General features: G+C 47.0%; 1 protein-coding gene across 1 annotated transcript in view; it reads left to right on the top strand.

Moving 5' to 3' along the window:
- The window catches only part of Ube2ql1 (ubiquitin conjugating enzyme E2 QL1), a 38,213-nt gene extending 32,605 nt beyond the window's left edge, over window positions 1-5,608 (top strand). Inside the window, exon 2 of the mRNA XM_021181007.2 lies at window positions 4,273-5,608. Within this exon, the coding sequence (XP_021036666.1) occupies window positions 4,273-4,404 (132 nt within the window). The 3' untranslated portion in view covers window positions 4,405-5,608. The remainder of the gene's footprint in view (window positions 1-4,272) is intronic.
- Window positions 5,609-21,781: the final 16,173 nt, after the last annotated feature.

Consider the following 21,781-nt stretch of genomic DNA (forward strand, 5'->3'; position numbering starts at 1 on the left):
CATGTTTATTCATTTGGCTTCCTCCACCCCTTGCTGCCAAAAGCCAGGACTCAGTAAACTGTTATCAGTGCGAGCATAAGGCCCTTAGCTTCACTCCCAGAAGCCATATAGAGAATCATGGTGGTATATATTTATAACTAGTACTGGGGAGACAAAGACAGGGGGATACCTGGGACCCACCAGCCAGGCAGCCTAGCCTAATCAGCAAGTTTCAGATAAAGCGAGAGACTGTGTATCAAAATATGAGGTGGATCACACCTGGAGAATGACACCTGAGTTTGACCTCTGCCCTCCATGCAGAAGCCCGAACACCCACATTGCACACATGCACACACACATACACACACACACCTATATTTTTTAAAGCCTATGGCAAGGCCAGATCAAACCAAAAGCACATACAAAGTTTTGCTTCACAGGTACAGCCCCAGCCCCTGTGTTCTTTTTATCACTCTTCTTATTCAGTGTTGGTCTGAGCCCTTGAAAGCTGGGGAGGCAAAGACTGTGTTCCCACTGTGCCACTTGTAGGAACAGCCTGTAGCTCTGGAGAAAGAGTGTCAGGAATGTTGTCACAGACTCTGAAGGATGATACCAAGCTCTTGCAGTGAAGGGGAAAGTGTCACATTCCAGCCTTTTCTTGTGAAATACAAGAAGATGGTTAAGAGGAAGTTAGTTATCCAAAAGAAACGTCTGAGCCTAGCCTCAGGTCATTATATGGAAACAGACAGGGGAGGTGGGTGCTCTGAGAGTAAGATAGGCAGATCTTAATTCATTCTCTCTCTCTCTCTCTCTCTCTCTCTCTCTCTCTCTCTCTCTCTCTCTCTCTCTCTCTCCCCTCTCTGTCTCCCCCCCCTCTCTGTCTCCATTCTCAGCCTCTCCAATTCCTTCTCTTGTCCCAGTCCATCTGTGACAAGTGCTTAGTTAGCTTTTTTATCGCTGCTCCAAAAGTTTTGACAAAAGTGATTTAAGGAAATGTGGGTTTGTCTGAGCTCACAGACGCAAGGTAAAGTCTATAACCACAGGGAAATCCTGCCAGCAGGAAAGAGAGGCAGCAGCCTTGCCTCCTGTCCTGTCAGGAAGCAGGGACAGATGAATTCTGGGTGCTCAGCTGGTATTCTGCTCTTACTCAGGACCCCAGTTCATGAGATGTTGCCAGCCCCCTTCAGGGTGAGTCTTAACGCACAGCTAATGCAGTCTGGAAACTCCCATATAGAATCAGCCGTGGCCACAGGACAAATGGAAGCTGGTTCTGACATCTAATGTTGGTGTGTGTAATAATAAAGTGACTAATCTGGAGAGGGCAAAAGTGTGTGCCCACTGCAGGACCCGTGCCTGGGGACTGCTGGGGGCTGAGAGCCTCTCACCGACTCTCACTAGGGAGAAGGCACTGAGCTGCTGGCTCCTGGCAGCCTCTCTCCTACCATCCAATTGACTTCGCACTGGACTCTATGTTCATGATTCTCCCAGGAAGGAAAAAGGGAAACAATGGGCCGCTTGTTCCTCTGGGGTTTGTTGGTTGTATCTTCTAACAGTTGGGACTTTCACAAACAGGCAAAGTTTGTGTTCATGAAAAAAAGGCCACAGAATATTCCAAAATTACTGCAAGCCTGTTTGTCCGGGTCCTTCAATTCAGAACTCTCTGTCGGAACATCAATTGTCCGTACTGTGCAAGAGAAATTAAAGAGATGGCTAAAACATTCACATTGTCCAAAACTATCTGCTCTGAGTGTGTGTGTGTGTGTGTGTGTGTGTGTGTGTGTGTGTGTGTGTGTCAGCTTCCTTGCACAAACACCTATGTCTGACACCAAAGCTTTTGGGCTTTGACCTCAGCCACAGCTGTGTGAGTTTTAAGTCTCAGTGGCCCCTACCACCCTTCATAAAAGTACGAAGCTATATAATTAAGCATGGGGCTTATCCCTGGCAAGACTTGGGGACATACTACAAGACTTACTACAATCATCAGGCATTGCTACAGTCATCAAGCAGAGACTTCCTTCCCTCCCCTCAAATTCTTTCTCCCTTGGAAAGGTCATTGGGTCCGACTGGAAGCCTTTATAAAGGGTGGCAAATGTCTGGATAGCAGAGAGACAAGTAGACCAGGGGGCCATTGGAAGCACAGAGCGTTCCTACTCCAGTTTCTCTGTTGTGAATGAGAAGACTCCCATTGGACAGGAAGGGCAAGCTCTGAATTCATACTTGCAAGCTGTTTTTCCACCCCAGGTTCCTGGGATCTGGCACTATTGGCTGTAGATTCATTTGTCAGTCCAGAACCTCCCACTTGGTTTACCAGAGAAAGCCAGGGATATTACGAGCTGCGAGCTGTGAGCCTCTGGTCCCACAGCCTGGGTAGACGCCAACCTCAGTGTATACGTGGTGTAGTATGGAGGCCTGTTTCCAGTTCAAGGCCCAGCACAATCACACTGTCGCATGAGTGTAGCATCCAAGCAATGCAGACAGTCTGTGTAGTTACCGTGAAACCACAAGACATAGCAGGCACCTGAATGAAGGTACTGGCTGGCTGATGGAAGGCAGTCATATTTGGGGACGGGTAACCCAGGAAAGCCTGAGCCTGGTTAGGTGTGTGCAAGCATATCTTCAAGGCCAAGGGGACAATTCAGGTGAGCTGCCTTTGAAGAAACTAGAAGCCCAAGAACCTCATCAAGCTGTCCAGTAAGAGCCCACTGTCACCCCAATTTCTGGTGACAATCCACAGGCTCTTAGATATATGTTCTTTGTGATACTTCTTTTCTCGTTCCTCATGGTCTAGCAGGCATGTCCACCGCCCAGCCTTCAGGCTGCATGTGACAGAGGATAGCTATGAATTTGACCCAACATGAAAGCATAAAGTCCCTGAAAATATTATAAAGTGTTTTTGTTGTTGTTATTGTTGGTTTTTTGTTTGTTTGTTTTTTAACATTCTTTGTCACTTGGTTTTGTGGTTTTCTTTTTTTGTTTGTTTTGTTTTGTTTTTTTCTGGTTTTTTGTTTTGTTTTGTTTTGTTTTGTTTTAAATATTTTTATTAGGTATTTTCCTCATTTACATTTCCAATGCTATCCCAAAAGTCCCCCATACCCTCGCCCCCACTTCCCTACCCACCCACTCCCACTTTTTGGCCCTGGCGTTTCCCTGTACTGGGGCATATAAAGTTTGCATTGTCCAATGGGCCTCTCTTTCCAGTGATGGCCGACTAGGCCATCTTTTGATACATAGGCAGCTAGAGTCAAGAGCTCCGGGGTACTGGTTAGTTCATAATGTTGTTCCACCTATAGGATTGCAGATTCCTTTAGCTCCTTGGGTACTTTCTCTAGCTTCTCCATTGGGGGCCCTGTGATCCATCCAATAGCTGACTGTGAGCATCCACTTCTGTGTTTGCTAGGCCCCGGCATAGTCTCACAAGAGACAGCTCTATCAGGGTCCTTTCAGCAAAATCTTGCTAGTGTATGCAATGGTGTCAGCGTTTGAAGGCTGATTATGGGATGGATCCCTGGATATGGCAGTCTCTAGATCGTCCATCTTTTCATCACAGCTCCAAACTTTGTGGTTTTTAAGAGTGAACTTTGTAGATGAGAACGTCTTGTCACAGTATCAAATGGTTGAACACACCTCGCTTCTTCTCAGGCTTGTCTCAGCCGCCTTAAGATAGACCAGGTCCTCTTGTCCACTGCGGGACCCAGTCTTTAGTTCTTCAGAACACACCTTTTGGGGAGGTGGCCTTGACCTCTGACCCCCACCTGCCTCCCAAATGATATAACACATGAAACGGCAGAAGTTCAGTAATTGTTCCCAAACGGACTTTACATTTTATTTTTTAATTGCACTGTGAATGCATAATATACATCTCTGTATATAAATATATGTATTTCCATGACAATCACAGAAAACCCAGAAGTTATACTTGAAGCATGAAGCTCCCGTGAGAATGCTGTCCACTTCTGTCTGAACTGATGTTATTTTCCTAAGGGATCCTACAGCTGTATCTTAAGGATGCAGGGAGACCATCTTCCAGCCTTACAAATGGAACCAGTTTGAACAAAGCAGAGGCTGCCCTGCACCCTAAATGGTTTACAGTCCCTGGCTCCACAATGCACCCTCCACCAAAGCTGTAACTCCCCACATCAGACCCATGAGAGGGTCCACCCTTGCTTGTGGTCAACACATGTTGATTCAAACATCAGAAATGGCCTACCACCTTATGGGCCTTTGGCAAACCTTTTAGGAGAAAAAGATCTTCTGCTGAGCCTCTAACCTGGTGTCTTTTTCCATCTCACGCAGGGACGGATCTGCAGAAAAGCTGGCAAGTCAAAAAAGTCCTTCAGCCGCAAGGAAGCTGAAGCAACCTTTAAGAGTTTGGTGAAGACACATGAGAAATACGGCTGGGTCACCCCACCCGTGTCTGACGGCTGATGCCTGCACGCGCCCCAGACACTCTTGAGCCGCCCGTCCACACTCCACCCTGCCATCTCCTCCACCGCTGTGCATCTTCCACCCTTTTCTACTCCAGCCAGAACTGTGTTCTGAATGCAAAGGACACACTTAAGTTATTTATGAACTGACGTGTTTACGGAGAGAAAGAGCAAACTGTTTGGGATTACATTTCCATAATAAATGACCATCTCTAAGTCACTTTAGAACAAATGCGAGTTGACGACTTTCCCCAGTCCACCACCCCCCCCCCCCCACCGGTCGAATCTCCCTTAGCTTCTTTCCATGACAGCAGCCTTGAGCAGCCCAGAGGGAACCAGTGCCCCGCCCACTCCATTTCCATATACAAAGGGGCTGTACACAAGTCAGGAGAGCCGCACACCACTGGGCCGGCCAGCCCCTGTTTGCTGAGATTTCTATGTTTCTCTATCTGGCAGTCGACATAACTTGAAGATGTATCTTTCTTTCTGTGGCCTGTGGTCTTCTGTGATGACATTTAGACCTCATTCATGCTATGACCTTTGGCTCATAAGAACACAAATCTAACATTGCCAGGTTTTAGTGCTGACTTAAAAGTACAACTGCCCACTTGATTAAAATGTGCTCCCATGCTTATCTTGTTCTGTGCTGCTGTTCGAAGATAAACCAGTGCCATTTGATGAGAGGCAGGGGATGCTGCGGCCACCAGGGGGGGTTCAGGACATGAGGTGCCCCTCCCTGGGTGCTCAGATCAGCAGATGGCCGGAGGGGACAGTCTCTTCAGACATTAGGGAACGCTCCAGCAACAGTGCTTCTGTGTCCGTCTCCTCTCAGCCACCAGAAGAAGACAATTTCCCCTTTGCCGATGTCGTCGGACTCACTTTGTCTTCCGTGCTAGTGACAGGAGACACCAGAACTGCCAAAGGACACCAGGTGACACAAGGGGACTTGCATGACCCGGTCTGTTACTTCACCCACTAGTCACTTGTGTGTCCCTGACTTGAGGCAAGAGCACCCTAACTGTGGTGTGACCTCCCGTTATTTAATCTCCCCACACTTTCATTTTACTCTTCTGTTAAATCACCTAGAACTTTCTAAGAAGCTCCATGAAATGAGGAGATAATGTTTATGACAACATGCAGACAGAGGTAAAATGTTCATTCCAAGTGGAAAATCTTATTGGACACATTTTAAATAAAACCATGCATACCTGACACCCAGTCTCGAGAATCAATCATAGTGGGCTAGGCTTCCACTGGAAGTCTGTCTGTCTCTTCCTTCCTTCCTTCCTTCCTTCCTTCCTTCCTTCCTTCCTTCCTTCCTTCCCTCCCTCCTTCCTTCATTCCAGCCTGTCTGTCTGTCTGTCTGTCTATATAACTATCTTCCTTTCTTTTTTAAAAAATGTAGATGCTTTGCCTGCATGAATGTCTGTGAACCACATGCATGCCTGGTGCCTTCGAAAACCATTAGAAGGCATTGAATCCCCCTTTGAACTGGGTTCACAAATGGTTATGAGCCACCATGTAGGTTCTGAGAATTGAATCCAGAGCCCCTGGAAGAACATCCAGTGATATTAACCAGAGAGCCAACTCTCCAGCCCCACTGGAAGTATTTCATCTGTATTTAAAGAGCTAATATTTCAGGCAGCAACACACATGTGTCATGTGTGTTGCTACCTAAACACACATGGCTCATGAGCAGCATTTTACAGGCAGGAAACATATTATAGGAGCCCATACTCTTACAAGTACCTGGGGACTAAAATGATTCCAGGAAGCTGACTAGAACCTACCAGAATGTTGCCACTTTGTTTTTTCTAGCTATGAAGGGAGAGTCAGCTTCTTGGCTAACTCCATGCAATTATTTGGGCAGTGTGGGCTTCTCCTTGTTTAAGGATGCTTCAGGACCCAGAAAAATTCATCTCAAAGGACAGAGTGGCTTTTCCCACTGTGTCTGGAGGCCAACCCAATATACCCAGTTAGTTTGCTTATCACTGTTTCTTTTGAGACAGGGTCTCCTGCATTCTTAGCTGGCCTCAGTCTCATTATGTAGAGTGAGACTAGTCTCGCTCTCCTAACCTTCCTGCCTCCACTCCCAAATGCTAGGACTGTAGACTTGCATCACCTTTCCCAGTGCATTCAGAACCGAGCCTTGGACACAGTTTCATGGATGCTAGGCAAACACTCTTCCAACTCAGCTATGTTTGCAGCCTCCTGACCACTTTCTTACTCTCCCCAGATACACAAAGCAACTGCTGGGCTCAGAGGACAAGATATTAAAAGGGACTTGCCTGTTCAAGTTCCCCCAAAGCAGTCACCGGCCACTGAAACTGGATGGCCAGTGAGCATATGCAACTCTCCATCCTGAACGCTGACTGGCCGTTGTACCTGTGACCGGCTGTCAGGTGTTATGGTGTGTGTCTTCACGTGTGGACTTTGAGAAGTCAGGACACAAACTGTTCCTCAGATACTAGGAAGCCAGTCTCTAGGTCATCTCTTATTCCAACCAACAGTTTCAGGAGAAAAGAAGACACAGGTGCAGAGCTGGGTCACTGCATTTTATCGGCTGGCCGAGTGAAGAACTTTTCAGGGTGGGCTTTAACAGAAGTAGAGCCGGAAGACTTGGTATCACCCCACTGGCCCCATGACTGCTATCCACCAGGTGGGAAGGCATTACACCCCATTTTACTCTTCCCGGTGCCTGGAGCTTAGCTTGTGTTACATGGCATTTGTATTATTTTGTATACATTTATGGAACAAATCAGATATTTGCTTTAAGAAATGCCGTTTTTCAGCTAGGGAGATGGTTCACTCTCCTGCCTGCCATGCAAGCAGGAAGACCTCATGCAGATCCTCAGAACCTAGAGAAAAGCCATGGGTGGTGATGTGTGCCTATAAAGACAGCCTAGGAGGGAGTGGGGGAGGGGGACACCGATCCCTACAGCTCATTGGCCAGCAAGTGTAGCTGATTAATCATTGAGCTTTGTGTTTGCTGAGAGACCCTGTTGGAAAACAATAAGGTGAACATCAACCAAGGACAGACACCAAACACCAGGCACCAGACTCCACATGAATGCACATGAAATGGGTGATATTTTTTTTTATTATTTTAAAGTCAGTAAGGGATCCCTTATAACACAAATATTGCTATGACACTATCCACCAGAAGCCACCTTCCCCATGGTCTGTGCCAGGGCAGGCCAGTGTAGATGCACCATGCCCTCCTCATGCCTTAAGGTAATGCCTGTTATGGAGCCCAGTGTGAAGAGAAATCTCACTCCAGACCTAGAGTGTTCCTCGAGTCTCATCTCCACGGAGCTAAGAACTCTATCTCCCTTCAGGCAAAAAGGAGGTAACTGGACAATGGGCAGAGACACTCATATTCCACCATCTCCCCTTGCCAGCTAGAAGTTAAATCAAGCCAGAGGTCACAAAGTCACGAGAACAAAACACACAGGTAAGTGAGCTTCCTCATGGTGCAAAACCCTTTCTGCAGCAGAGCATCCTGAATACCCACCACAGACTGCAGACGCCAGGATGGAACCTCACGTGGTCCACCAGGTAACTTTGTAGCAGATGAAGGATCACTGCCATCTTAGAAAGCCTTGAGTGAGCCCTATCCCTACACCCACCACCACCCCGGCTACACAGGTGATACTCTGTAAGAGTCATATTCATAAACATTCATCATTTTGTGATGCAAGCTTTAGCTCCAGATCTTTCAGTTTCCATGCTCATGCTATCTATTAAAACTGGACCTCATTGCTTTTGGGAAAAACAAGTCTATAAACCAGTGGAAACGACCCTGGGTTGCAAGAGAAAAAAAAAAAAACCTTATAGTCATATAATTCTGATGGGTCCATCCACTGGCCTGAATTTGGATTTTCATTGGATGCAATCTCTTAACCAAATACATGCCACGTTGACACAAGGGTTGGAAAGACAGCACTTTTGAGACCAAAGACTAGCATGTGAACTTGAAAGGCTCATCTCATTGGATTTGGTAAGTTATCATGCAGTGACATGCTGTGAACAGAACATGATTAACAAGCACGGTAATTAAATGGTAACAATCCTGTAATTCCATTCCTTCATTTACAGCCAATCCCATGCATTGAATCAGCCCTGGAGGCTCCCCATGGCATCAGTGTCCTCTCACACATGGGACACATGAGAGTTTGACAGGCAGCAATAAGAGTAACTCATAAGAAGAGGTAACCCTATCACAGACCACATCACTCAAGTTCTCGACATTTGTCCAAGCCAGACACTCCCTCAACAGGAGACTTTGATTGAGAAAGTGAGGTCCATCCACAGCTGAGTGAAGGAGAGAAGTAGGCTGTGCTCATCCTTACCAAGACTGTGGTCCATCTCCTCACTGCCCCCATGGTGCATGCTCATGGTTCCTGACTCTTCTCATCTTCAAGGACTTGTTTATAGGCCTCATCTCAGAGGAAGGACACAGCCCAACCCGACTGCCCAGCATACATGAGAAGCCGCCCTGTGTGTAGAAATTACATGTCAGCATTTTAGCCGAGCCCCTCTTACAGTGTGATGAGTTGTGGAGGAGTGAGCTCTGTGGGGACCAAGTTGTCATGTTCCAACTGTGCGAGTGTGGTCATGGCATCCCCTCGATGCTCTCGACAGAGAAAGTGTCAAGGCCAGAGAATCCGTGGCTTGGCCTGGGTCAAAGCCAAGGCCGTTGTGCTGCAGCTTTGCACTACTTCGTGGTGCTTCTCATGAGACCTCTAGACAGTTCACATGGGCACACACAAGCACATACTTTTCTCCTAACATTCGATCAATACAACACCAGTCCTCCACGGTGTCTGGGAAACACCCAGAGAAATCTGCTTCACTCTAAAGCAGGAGGTATGTGGATGGAGCCTCCTCAACTGCAGCTTTGGGAAGCCAATGTGAGGGGCTTGTAACCACAGTCTGTCCTTTCTTTCTTTTTTAATTTATTTATGTATTTATTTATTTACTTACTTACTTGTCCAAGATTTGGAGACATTATTCAGAGATTTGCTATTATCTAGATTTATTATTATCATCTATTAACTATTATTGTTATCAAATAACTATTATTACCTATCATTATTTATTATTATCTAAGGATTTGCCTACTTATTTTTACTATGCTCTGCCTCACTATTTTTACAGCCTTTGGTTCACACAGTATTAACTATCATTAAACCCTCGGACTCACCTGACATGTGACTGATAAACTAGGAAAGCCAAAAAGTGTTGACACTTGGAAAAGCAATGAGCAAGGGGTTTGCTTGCCTTTTGAGCAAACATGGGAGCTAAGTGTGCTGGTCAAACAGATGAAATTGGAGGCTTCAAAGATCTAAGAGGAGACAAGATTGTAGTCAGGATTCCTACAATCTATTCAAAAGAAGAATGGACCCAGGGGCTGTTCTGGATGGTTTCATGTCAACCTGACCCTGGCTAAAGTCATCGAAGAGGAGGGAACTTCAATTTAAAAACTATCTCCCTATGTTTAGGCTGTACATAGCCTGTAAGACATTTTCTTTCTTCCTTCCTTCCTTCCTTCCTTCCTTTCTTTCTTTCTTTCTTTCTTTCTTTCTTCCTTCCTTCCTTCCTTCCTTCCTTCCTTTCTTTCTTTCTTTCTTTCTTTCTTTCTTTCTTTCTTTCTTTCTTTCTTTCTTTCTTTCTTTTTTTGTTGTTGCTGTTTTTAGTTTTGTTTTGTTTTGTTTTTCGAAACAGGGTTTCTCTTTATAGCCCTGGTTGTCCTGGAACTCACTTTGTAAACCAGGCTGGCCTCGAACTCAGAAATCTGCCTGCCTCTGCCTCCCAAGTGCTGGGATTAAAGGCATGTGCCACCACGCCCGGACATTTTCTTAATTAGTGATTAATAAGGGGTGGTCAAGTCCATTATGGGTGGTGCCATCCCTGGGTGGGTGGTCCTGGGTTATATAAAGGAAGCAGACTGAACAAGTCATGAGGAGCAAGCCAGTAAGCAGCACCCCTCCATGGCCTCTGCATCAGCTTCTGCCTCCAGAGAGCTACTATCTTGACTTCCTTTGGTGATGAACACTGATGTAAAAGTGTAAGCCAAATAAACCCTTTCCTCCCCAACTTGCTTTTCGGTCATGGGATTTTATCACAACAATAGTAACCCTAAGTAGCACAGGGATTGAGCCTAATGGGTCTCCAAGGAATGCATAATTAGAGGGAAAGCCCTTTGCCAATTCCCCTGAAGGGGTGGGATGTCCCCACTTGGTAGACCTGCAGCTGTTTTGTGTTTCTAGATCTTGGGTAATGGCTGGTAATGACATGAGCTTGGCTGAGATCAGAGCTGCTGTAACCTTGTTGCTTGATTTGATACTATATGACTTTACATCACAAACAGTGTTGCCGTTTGGACAATGATAGGATGGGGTGCTGGATAAATGTCATAGGTTCCTGTGAACTTTTAAACCAGCCCCATAATTCACTCTGACATTTTAGTGATCACTTTTCAAATGTCTTCCGAAGTAGCCCTCAGAAAAATAGAATGAACACATTCAGACAATGTCGAGGAAGGAAGTATTTGTCACTGGAACGTGGTGAGTGCAAGTGTCTATAAAGCTACTCCACCCTTGTGGGGAAAATAACGATTTTGGGGAAGCGAGTTTTTGAAACCAATAAACAAAATGTCTTTGCCAGGAACATCTGCTGCGCCCCTGGAGTTCTCTGCCTGGCGAGAGTTGAGATCTCCAGGGTTTCCCGGTGTGTCATCCTCTGAGATGCGTCCGTCAGGAGCAGTTTCTGCTCTGTCATGTCCTTCTGTGCTTTGACTTCACCATGACTTGCGAAATGAAAACTCTCAAGCATGTAAGGGTCTGCTCCTTACAAATCGATACAATGTAACTGAATGAAATCTAATCAGGCATCCATGTTAGATGGAAGGGTTTTTCCCTTCCATTGCACTCTCATGTAAAGATGTGTAGACATTTTTGCTGAAGAGCTTCATATAGTGTCTCAACATAATTGAAATATTGTGCTCAGCACTAGACATAGCCTACAACAGAACTGAATTACACAGACCTAGGGCACAGCCATTCCAAAAGTGGCAATTTAAAAATATCTTAAGCATAATTTATTTAAAAGGCACTTCAGCTCTTTTTTTTTTTTTTTTACATTGGTACGTAAGTCAAGTCGGGTCCTATTTTAAGCTCTTTAATGGAAGGGTTTCTCAGTCCTTAACAATATTCATAGTAGGTTGGGGATTTTTTTCCCCTAATAATGAGCTCTTTTTTCTTTTAAGCTCTGAAAGCATGGGTTTGGGATCATCTGGGCATGAGCTGTGGAGTGGCACAACCTGCCTTCCCCTGCTCTGCACAGATGTCGGGGAACGGAGCCCCTGACACCCAGGTTCGTGCTTTCTAAAACAAAAATTTGGTATGAGCATCTTTTCTTGAGGACTCCTGTGACATAACGGGCAGTCTGTGGGAAGAGGGAAGCTCATTGCCTGGTGTGTATGGAAGGACTGGGTGCAGCCAAGGAGGTGCCCGTGATGGCTGTTGGAGCCAGGCTACTCTTGCAGCAGTCTCAGTCTGAGGCATGAGAGACACAAATCAGCAAGTGCGGGCAGCGACCCCTAGTGGGTGGAGGGGTGGGCGGAGGATAAGCACGCAGTATCACACAGATCAGATGTAGTTGTGTCTGAAAGTTGGCTGGTGTTAAATGGTGTCCAGAGACATCATTTTCTTGAAGCAAGTGTATGGAACCTGGACCCTGATAACAATTCCAGGTGTGTTTGGTGTCATTTTGGTGCAGGGAAATGATATAAATGTTCTAGAGCCGTCCTTGACTGCCCCGATGTGTTGTATAAAGGAAGTCTGTTCTCACATCTGAGCACACGCCGCATCACAGGAAAAGTAGAAGGAAGATCAAGGCTACACTCAAGCTGTTTGCCGAGAGGAGGTAAACTGTGTGGCTGTTACTTTTTTCGGGGGACCAGATTATGTATGTGACATGCAGCAATGCTGGACAGAGGCTGCAGGGTGGCAACCTAGACAGTTCTGAAACAACTGTCTAGTTTTGAGACAGACCTCATCTGTCCTCAGCTGCCTGACTGTAGCCTGGACTGGCCTTCACCTTACTGGCCATTGGATCCTAGGTAAAGAATAACTTTTAAAACCTATGTGTGGTCACCTACAAAAGGCTTTTTGAGTTATTTGGTGTGATTACTTCCTATAGTTTTGAGTATTCTAAGCAGCATGTGTGAGCATTTCCTTTTGTTTTCCTTCCCTGTTTTTGCTACTGCCTCAGACCCATCTTTTTCTCACCTCCACGGACACCACAGAGGGGGAGCTGTGGGCACAGAAGCACACAGGCTTAGAGACAGGAACAGGATATTAAGTGTAATTGATTTTTCTAATCTGATTCTACTTAAACGTGGTCAATTACTTTCCCTTGTCACTAAAACGTTACATCGTGTCAATCCAAAAGCCACATCTGACTCTAACTTTAGGGGACATGCCAAGCTAAAACTTTCCAAAGTTATATGCTTTTTCAAATAGCGTCAAGCAACTAGCCGTTGGCAGTTCCCTCTTTGACCAAATACTATGTGATACACAGGTGCACACATGACCTGTGTGGTTCCCATTAATGCTTCCATTATCAAGCAAAGCAATGGGTTTATCATGGTATTTTCATAATGTATATTCTCATATACTGTTCCTCTGGGCCACCCTGATACCAGAGGCTATTCTATGGATTTAGCCTCTGAATTACATAGTCGTGCTTTTCCATGAAATACTACTTTCCAGCATAGCATGCGCTTCCCTATGCTGCTTCCGGGTCCCTCTCCTCCTTCTCTGTGACACAGAGTCTCCTGGGGACCTTGGAACTCACCTGCTGGGAGTCTTATGTCCTCTACCACTTGTGTCCAGAGCTCTGGACATTTTGGCATCCAAGAACCAGATATGTCCATATCCCGATGTCAGAAATGGAGACCAGTTTGTCAAAATTTATTCTGTCATAGAAAGCAAAGCAAGCATTCAGCTTCTAGTCTCCTTGTCAGTTATGTGTTAAAAGAAGGCGCTTGGAAGAGCCTCGGAGGTCACTGGGATGGGACTGGTCAATGGTCACTGATGACTGTGTCTGCTCTCAGAAGGCCTCAGCTCCCAGCCAGCTTATCCACATTTCCATTCTGACTCAGGGAGACTTTCAAAGAAGCTGAATCTGATATCCCCTACCGAGAAAAGGAGACTCTACAATGAGGAAAATAAAGTTGAGGCCTTGCTTCTAGAAAAGAATTACAACATAAAGTTAAATTCAGACTCTGAGGTCCTCACTGTAAAGCTGGGAGGAGGATATGGGGACCTGCTGACTCCGGTCACGCCATCATATGTTATGAAAATATCCATGCAAGTACATACATAGGGTGCAGCTGAAAGGTGGGTACGACCTTAGAACATGAAGAAAAGTATATGTATAACATACATAATTGCATATGTAATATATAGAAGACATAGCCAACTCCTAACTCCTACAGCATGTACATTAATACCCAATTCACCTTCACACATACAAAGGAACTCGTGATGAGATCATATTTGGTATACGCTGAGCCCACAGTCACAGACACAGAGTAAACTGCCCTTGCAGCCTACAGGCACTGACAAGGTGAATCCATGGGCCAAGAGTTGCCAGGATAACTGAGCACCAAAGGCCGGTAAAGAGGCATCCATGACTGCTGCCTTGTGTATCCAGGAGGGACTGGCTCTGATGATATCTCAACCTCAGATTTCTGGCACTGAGAGCACAGAGAACAAATTCCTTTATTTTAAACTGTAAAGTCCATATTAATGTATTATCACAGTGTTTATATGGTGAATAGCGCCTCTCCCCTCAGTAAGGGGAGGAAGGAAAGGAGAGGAGAGGGAAGGAAGAAGGGGGAAAGAGAAGGGAGGGGAGGAGATGGGGAGAAAAGGATGATGAGAAAAGAAGAGGAGAGAAAAGAAGGGGGAGGGAAAGAGAGGGGAGAAAAAGGAGAGGAGTGAAAAGGAAGAGAATTTCCTCTGCCCCAGAGGAATTCCCTCTGCGTCTTACTACAGTACTTCAGAACTGTCACTCATACCAGGATCTTGTCAGATAATGTCAACTCCCATAGCAGCCCTAGGCACTAACTGCCAGAGGGTATCAAGAGACCCACCTCACCAGCAAGGAATTTCAGTAATGGGAAAATACAGATTCATGTACAGTGCCTTGGTCATAGTTACCACTGTGCCCTTGGTATCATGCTAGTTCCCTGAAGATGCTCTAACAAACACCACTAACTGGTTAAATTCAAACAGGAATGGGCTGGTTATATGGCTCAGTTGAGCAAACTTTGCCTAGCACAAATAAGACCTGAGTTGAGTCCTCAACATACAACTCCCCCCAACACACACACACAAACACACACACACACACACAGCAGACAGCTAAGTGCTGGGGAGGTAGCCTAGTAGGTAAAGTATCTACTGCAGCAGCATAAAGACAAGAGTTCTCCATGTACAAAGCCAGCTCCGCCAGTGCACCTGAAACCCAGCACTGGAGTAGATGAGGATGAGGAAGATCCTAAAGCTCTCTGGCCAGCCAGTCCAATTAGAAGGGTGAGCTCCAGGTTTAAGAAGATACCCTGTCTCAGAAAATAAGGTAGGAATTAACAAAAGTAGACCCGCCACCAAATTTGAGAGGACTCACCTAAATCAGGTTAGTCTGTGGGAATCGTTGTCATAGTCAGGGTTTCTATTCCTGGACAAAACATCATGACCAAGAAGCAGTTGGGGAGGAAAGGGTTTATTCAGCCCACACTTCCATACTGCTGTTCACCACCAAGGAAGTCAGGACTGGAACTCAAGCAGGTCAGAAAGCAGGAGCTGATGCAGAAGCCATGGAGAGATGTTCTTTGTTGGCTTGCTTCCCCTGGTTTTCTCAGCCTGCTCTCTTATAGAACTAAGACTTCCAGCCCAGAGATGGCACCACCCACAAGGGGACCCTCCCCTCTTGATCACTAGTTGAGAAAATACCTTACAGCTGAATCTCATGGAGGTATTTCCTCAACTGAAGCTCCTTTCTCTGTGATAACTCCAGCTTGTGTCAAGTTGACACAAAACTGGCCAGTATTATCATCTTGGTTGTTAATGGATGTAGACGACTCAGCCCACTGTAGGCAGCACCATTCCCTATGCAGAGTCCTGAGCAATATGAGAGAAGAGAGAGCTGACTTTGAAGCACAAAGCAAGGATGCATTTGCTCTCTTTGGGTCTCATTTGCTCTCAGCTATGGGCTTGCTGTGACTGTCCTGCCTTGACTTCCTTGCAATGGTGGATGTAACATGGAATTAAAGACTTTACTCCCTGCGCTGATTTTTGTCACAGCAACAGAAGTAAAACTAGGACACTTGGCCTCTGGCTGCATCACTTCCACACCTGCCTGGTCATCACCAGCCTTCCCACCCACCTTCCTCAGTCATAGCACATTCTAAGCTTTGCTGCCAGCATGGAAATTTGTTCCCATGTCCACATCCTGGCTTCACCTGCAGAGCAAAGCACTCGCCTCTCTCCCTTCCCCTCCCTCACCCTCCTCCCACTCTCCCTCCCTCCTCCTCCTTGCCTTCCCTCCTCCCCTTCCTCTCCCTCCCCCTTGCCCTCTCTCCTCCCCCTTTCTCTCTGTCCTCCCACTCCCTCCTCCCACTCTCCCTCTCTCCTTCTCCTTGCCTCCCCTCCTCCCTCTCCCCTCCCTCCCCCTTGCCCTTACTCCCCTCCCTCCTTCTTGCCCTCCCTCCTCCCCTCACCCTCACCCTCCCTCCTTCTTGCCCTTCCTCCTCCCTCTTTCTCTCCATCCTCCCACTCCTCCCCTGCTCTGAAATGTGCAGATCATCCTCTCATTGGAGCACTGCCCATTCTTAGTGCTCACCAGCCTCCCACCTGCACTCCAGGATACTACCTGGTTCCATCTTGTGTTGGGAGAGGTAGGGAACTGGAGGCAACCCCTGGGACAGCATTCATAGTCAGTTCCCAAACCTATGAGTGCCAGATACTGTCAGGTCAGCAACCGAATGGCTTATTCATGGGAGAAAGAAGAGCAAGCAGGACCAGAACGGTGCCTCTTGGTCTGAGACACCCCCACACCCAGAATTTCAGTGGGAAATCAATTGACTCTTTGGGAACTTAGTTCCCAGCTGCTAAAGAGCATCTTTCTCTGATAATTGGTCTTTCTTCCATCTTGTTTGCTCTAAGTAATTAAATGTTTGCCAAGTCACCAGCTGATGGTCCCAGACCTGCCACTCATTGTAGAAGATACTCCTGAGCTCTGAGTCATCTGCCTATTCCTAGTCTCCCGGCTGGGAACATCACCTTGTTTCGATTATAGCATTAGGAGGAGAGGAAAAGAAAATAAAACTAGTTTGAGTGAAAAAGGATCAATGTTCTCAAAACCGGAAATGATCACAGGAAAGTGTACCCAAACTATGAGGGGTGCTGCTGTGCTGGGGAAGGGGTAGGGGGACTTCCCTGTTGTCCCACCCTGGCTCCGGATCAAACACATTGACACTCTGAAAGTCCAGGAAGGAAAGATTCCCATCATCTCAGGTTAGTGTTCCAAACCCTAGGTGCTCAAACTTCACCCAGCACAGATCGAGGTCTGCAGCGCAGGATTTGCCTGAGGCCGAGCAGCCTCAAGGTACTTGTTTCTCTCTCATCTACCTGCTCGAATCCAGCAGGCGCACAGCCCAGTTGCATGATCTTTAGCATGATTGGTGGATTCAGTAAGGCTTGCTGAAGGGCTAGGCAAAAGTCAAGGAAACAATTTACCTGAAGGAAGCCCAGACAGTCACCAAGGGCAAGAATCTGAGAAGCCAGACACCGCCCCCTTGTGGCCACTGGCCTTTGGCTGCCTAAGCCTACTTGGGGCTGTTGAGGGACCACTGTTCATACAGGCCAAAGGAAAAGAGACACAAGGTCATACATGAAATAAACGCTGTGTAGCCAACTCTCTTCTGAGGAAGATGATCCCCGCATTTCTGCTGGGGAACTCCTTTGGGGAACCCAAGTGAGGTGACACTTGATTTGTCACTGGGCGCCAAGACTTCAGGACCAGATAAGACTTCTGATGCCTTCCAGCCCTGGGTCCATATAGAAGACCCAGAATTCTCAACTACAAGCAGAGCCCAGGCTAACCACACAAACAAGACGTGGGTAAAAATATCCACCTAGTTTCCACCCTGTGATTTATTTTCTTTCTTGTTTCTTTATGCCTTTCCTAAGCTTCCTTTCTTTCTCGTCATTGTGAGCAGCGGGCTGAAATAAGTCATGCATCGATAAAAGATGTTTGATCCCACTTTGAGGTCACTCAGCCTGCATCTGCATTACACGTGGGGCCCAGCAGGGACCTTGGATATAAAGAAGCCCTTGCAGGGAGTGGGCTGTGTGGGCCCCAAAATGAGAGAATTCACACTAAATGGGCCCAAATTACCGATTTGAGCTTCCTAACATCTTATTTGTGTGGGTTCTTTTCCCTTCCCACTTCAGTAGGGGGGAAAGCATTCTATTTTCTGGGTTTTTTTTTTTTTCTTAAAAAGAAAAAGGTGAAGGGGACAAAGAGAAAACAGAAATGAAAAGAAGAGAGGTGGTCAAGCGGCTGGGGGTGGGAGTCTTAAAATAACCAAGGAACTGGTTCTTCGGGAGAATAAAGAGCTGGAGGGATGGGGTGACCTGCTTTCCCTGGGGCTGGTCTTGGTCTGAGGATAAAGGAAGGAAGCAGACGCTGTCAGGATGGGCTGAAGCAGCTGCAAGTGTGAGGTGTGAGGTACGTAGGAGTTTACAGAAGATCTCACATCAGTGACTCAGGGTCAAGCTGGGCTTCTGTGCTGGTATGAACAGGGATGGCTCCCATAGACTCATCTGTTTGCGTGCTTGGCCCACAGCAAGTGGCACTCTTAGGATGTATAGCCTTGTTGGAGGAGGTGTGGCCTTGTTGGAGGAGGTGTGGTCTTGCTGGAGGAGGTGCGGCCTTGTTGGAGGAGGTGCGGCCTTGTTGGAGGAAGTGTGTCACTGTGAGGATGGGCTTTGAGGTCTCCTACGCTCAAGCTGCGTCCAAACACCGATTCCTCCTTGCTGCCTCCCAATCCAGATGTAGAACTCTCAGCTGCCTCTCCAGCACCATGTCTATAACAACCAGCTGTTCTCAGGTCTGGGCTGTGCCTGGGATCATTGCACATCCCTGTCATCCAGCAGTCAGGAAACAGGCGAAGGTTTTCGAAGAAGATTGGACAAGAAAGGCACAAGCCTGGGTGTGGGGAATGGGAAAGGGAAGAGAAACCTGCTGCAGCATTGTGGGTACAGGAGCCAGGGAAAGGTGAGGGGCGTCTGTGCTTCGCTTGAAAACTAGGAATAGATTCCTTCTAGCCCAGTGCCTTCTCCTCGGTCCAGGAGGTGCTGCTCTCTGTTGAGCCATATTTTTCGGCCTTTTTGTTTTATCCAAAATACTTAAAAGATTAGACTGTGCTGCTCACAGAGTGGATCTTCTGTACTCTTTCTGCTGATGGTGGCATTGCATTGAGAAGGATGTATGTCTGCTGTGTAAGGCACCGTCTGGCACATTATCATGGTACCCAGGGAGACCCATAGAAGCTCTTCAAAAGTACTCCCTACCCTTTGCAAATAAAGTGAACTCTTGAAAGGGACCTGTCTGGCAATCCCCACTGAGCAGGTCTTAGTAACTCCTGCTCCACTTAGAAGGAAGTGTGGGCTTTGGCCATGGACAGCGAGAGGCTACCTGAGTCCTTTCTGGGACTCCAGACAACACTAATTTATGTGGGCTACCCAGAGACTAGCCCTGAAGGCAGGAGGGCTAATAAGCCAAACAGCCTTCCTTTACAGAATCAATCAGCTTCCTATAGAAGGTCAAGATGCATATAACTTTGGGGACCACCTAATGCCAGTCACTGCTTAGCAAGGATGGTGTCCTCCCTCCTCTGTTCTGCTACGTGGGTCAGTGGGGTGGGCTATCAACTTACTCCAAGGGCTGGTACCCAGCTCCAAAGTGGTCAAATTGAACTGTATAAACGGTTTTACATGTACACACCAGCTCTACGTGCAATGCCTGCCTTTGTGCTGGCTCCATCTGTCCTTTGGTTTGGTGAAGTGGAAACTTAAGGGTTCTTTGGAAAGTTGGTTGTGTCAGATGGTGGTTTCCTGGGACAAACACATGAAGGAGTGTTTGTCTGAAGCAGACACAAGTGAAAGGATGTTTTCCTAAAGCAAGCATGTGAAAGGACATGCAATGAAGGAGTCTTCACTGACAACACGCATGTATTTGGTCTGCCTTACATTGAATAGTTGAGCTGCATTTGTCAGGACTCCATAGAGAGAAACACCAAAACATGTCTGGTGGTGTGCTGTGACTTCTTGCTGCTTTCATGGACTCTGGCCTATTGACAGAGCGAGGCCAGCTGATACAGGGTCACGTGGAGTTTTGCTAAGTCAGACTCACGTGCTGAGACAAGACATGTGGTAAGACAAGACCACAGTGGAGGACATGCGATTTTTGGAGGGAGTATAAATAGGACTCACCAGGGGCTGGCTTGTAGAGCTAGCTCTACAATGCTTCTTGGTCTCCTGTCTTTGCTGATCTCTGCTTTGTTGAGAGAGGCACAGCCAAGAACTTCTGCAGTTCCTGTCAGTCATGGTCCCCCACTACTGACTTGTGCCAAGACTGAGGCCTGGCTGTCTCTGCTACGACATGCTGTTATGCCAGAGAAATGTTAGTGACCCCCCCAAAAAAAAACACACACACAGGATCGGATATGATACAACTCACAGCAGGGTCTTTATTCTAGTCAAGCTAGAGCCCTCCACCCCACCCCCCAGTGCACCACCATCATGCAGGATGGTTTGGGGAAGAGCCCCGAATGTCTACAGGGGCAAGGCTTTATAGTAAGCAGCAAGCAGGGAATACGTGTGCAAGCATCATATTGGAAAGCTCCTGTGGCCTTTAACATAATTGGCTGGTGCTGGGAGTCATATCATAAACTTAACTTCTGCTTAAGCAATGGGATGGACTTGAACCTGGGTTATAGGTTTGTTGGGGAAAGAACCTGGAGACACTGATCTTGTTGGGGGTGTAACCTGGAAACTCTGCTCTTGTTGGGAATTAGCCTAGAGACTGGAGCTAGCCTCAGGCTTTGTTGGGGGTGGGGGCAACTTGAAAACTAATGCTAGATAGATACCAGACTGTTAGTCTACCTGAGTTCAAACTTAAGTCCGTTTCTCTAAAATGGAGTCTAAATATAAAAGCTTTGGCATCTCAGTGGAACGGCTGCTGACCCATGCTGCTACCCCGACTCTACGAAGTGTTTGCAAGTGGATCGAGCTGCCAGTGCTGACCTGTGAACTGAACTGCTGATTTCCTGACAATGCAGATGGGATTTACTGTGAAGAACCATTTCTAAAAAGGTCCACTTCCCCCACGTACTTTCTTTCTCACTGCCTCTGGTGAGTGGTGGGCCAGAAAGGAGGTTAAAACATTTAAGAACCACCATTAAAAGCAGGCTGAGAAATAAATAAATAAATAAATAAATAAATAAATAAATAAATAAAGCTTACAGTTTAGTTCCAGAGAGTCATCGCCGTGCAGTTTATCCTACGACACTGTGGCGTTGGTGAGGAGGATGCTAACTGAGAGCCAGGCCCCAATTTGTATTTTTGGTTTTGTTTCCTTATAATCCCACCTAGAGCAGGGCTTCCTGACACAGTCTCTGACTGTGGCAAGGCTCTGTCTCCTGGCCCCAAGAGTGAGGTGAGGAGCCGTAGAAACCAAGCGGGATCCCTTAGCCTCATTCCTGGTGCTCAATGCTGCCACCACCAGGCCTGAGGCCAGCCCTCTCCCCTCATTCCACTCCCTGCAGAAGATGGCAGCTGCAGCAGGCACAAGCTTCTCTCTTCTCCACACCATGCTGATGGATGTACCACCTTCCCAGCCTCTCAGGGGTTTGTCCTCTTCCCCAAGCCAGGCAGGCATCCCACCCTTCCAGCCTCCCTCACAGGTTTGAGCCCCAAGGATATTGGTTCTCTCCTGCCCATTTTATAAGAGCATCAGTGGATGTCTGAGACTTCCCTCATTCTCTATAAGTAGCCAAAGCTCAGCTCCTTCTCTGTGTCCTCAACTCCCAAGACCCAAGAAGTGTTCCTAGGCCCCAGGACACTGAGGACACTTCTCAGCTTTGGGAGACGGTGTGCGTCCAAGCTTGGTACTTCAGTCCACCCTTGCTGCCGTGTCAGCCTGCATGTCCTGATGCTGCTTCCTTCATTCTGCATCCTCATTCCCAGGCTCCCTACAAATTCCCATTCGTATGTCTCATGTTCTCATTCCAATGGATCTGT

The sequence above is a fragment of the Mus caroli genome, unplaced genomic scaffold (assembly GCF_978045245.1).
Source record: "Mus caroli unplaced genomic scaffold, Mus_caroli_1 scaffold_15, whole genome shotgun sequence".
Lineage (NCBI taxonomy): Eukaryota > Metazoa > Chordata > Mammalia > Rodentia > Muridae > Mus > Mus caroli.